The sequence below is a fragment of the Penaeus monodon genome, chromosome 33 (assembly GCF_015228065.2).
Source record: "Penaeus monodon isolate SGIC_2016 chromosome 33, NSTDA_Pmon_1, whole genome shotgun sequence".
NCBI lineage: Eukaryota > Metazoa > Arthropoda > Malacostraca > Decapoda > Penaeidae > Penaeus > Penaeus monodon.
In genome coordinates this window covers 17,999,223-17,999,768 of record NC_051418.1, presented here as the reverse complement: position 1 = coordinate 17,999,768, position 546 = coordinate 17,999,223, and the positions used below count along the sequence as shown (strand labels likewise).

At 34.1% G+C, this 546-nt stretch overlaps 1 protein-coding gene across 1 annotated transcript in view; it reads right to left on the bottom strand.

The window, feature by feature from the left end:
• Positions 1-546, bottom strand: part of LOC119594117 (cytosolic endo-beta-N-acetylglucosaminidase-like) — a gene marked incomplete at its 5' end in the record, with an annotated part of 64,556 nt that overhangs the window by 2,203 nt on the left and 61,807 nt on the right. Inside the window, 1 exon segment of the mRNA XM_037943177.1 lies at positions 412-474. Within this exon segment, the coding sequence (XP_037799105.1) occupies positions 412-474 (63 nt within the window).

Below are 546 nucleotides of genomic sequence, written 5' to 3'. Positions count from 1 at the left end.
TCAATCAAAACACAGGTGTCTTTTAAGCTTCACTGAATATCTGAACTGCAATACTCATGGAAACCAAATAAACTTAGTCTCATGCAACTAATATAAGATCCACAAGAATCCAATTGTATGCAGAGATTAATAGACATCTGTATACATGAGATATCTGTTAATCTCAACTGCTTTCTTAAACAATCAAAGTATCTGCATATACTAATTCTTGAGGGCCATCAGGTAAGCATGCCTAAAAGGTTGAGGTTTATTTGGGTGAACAGAGGTAAGACACTCCAGTGAAACCCTATTGAAAAATACTTTGAAGCAGCAAAAAAAAAAAATCAAAGCATAATAAATCCAGAATTTTTAAAAATTATTCTAGTTACTTAAATAATTTTACAGCCACTAAAGTAAGACAAAATTGCCTACCTGAGCCCACAGAGGTTGGTACTGTTGTTTGCATAGGTTATGCCAGTTGTCACTGCACACTACCTGCAGTGACAAATTCATTTATGAGAAGAATAGTGTTAAAACAGTAAACTGCAATCTTTAACCCACTGAATC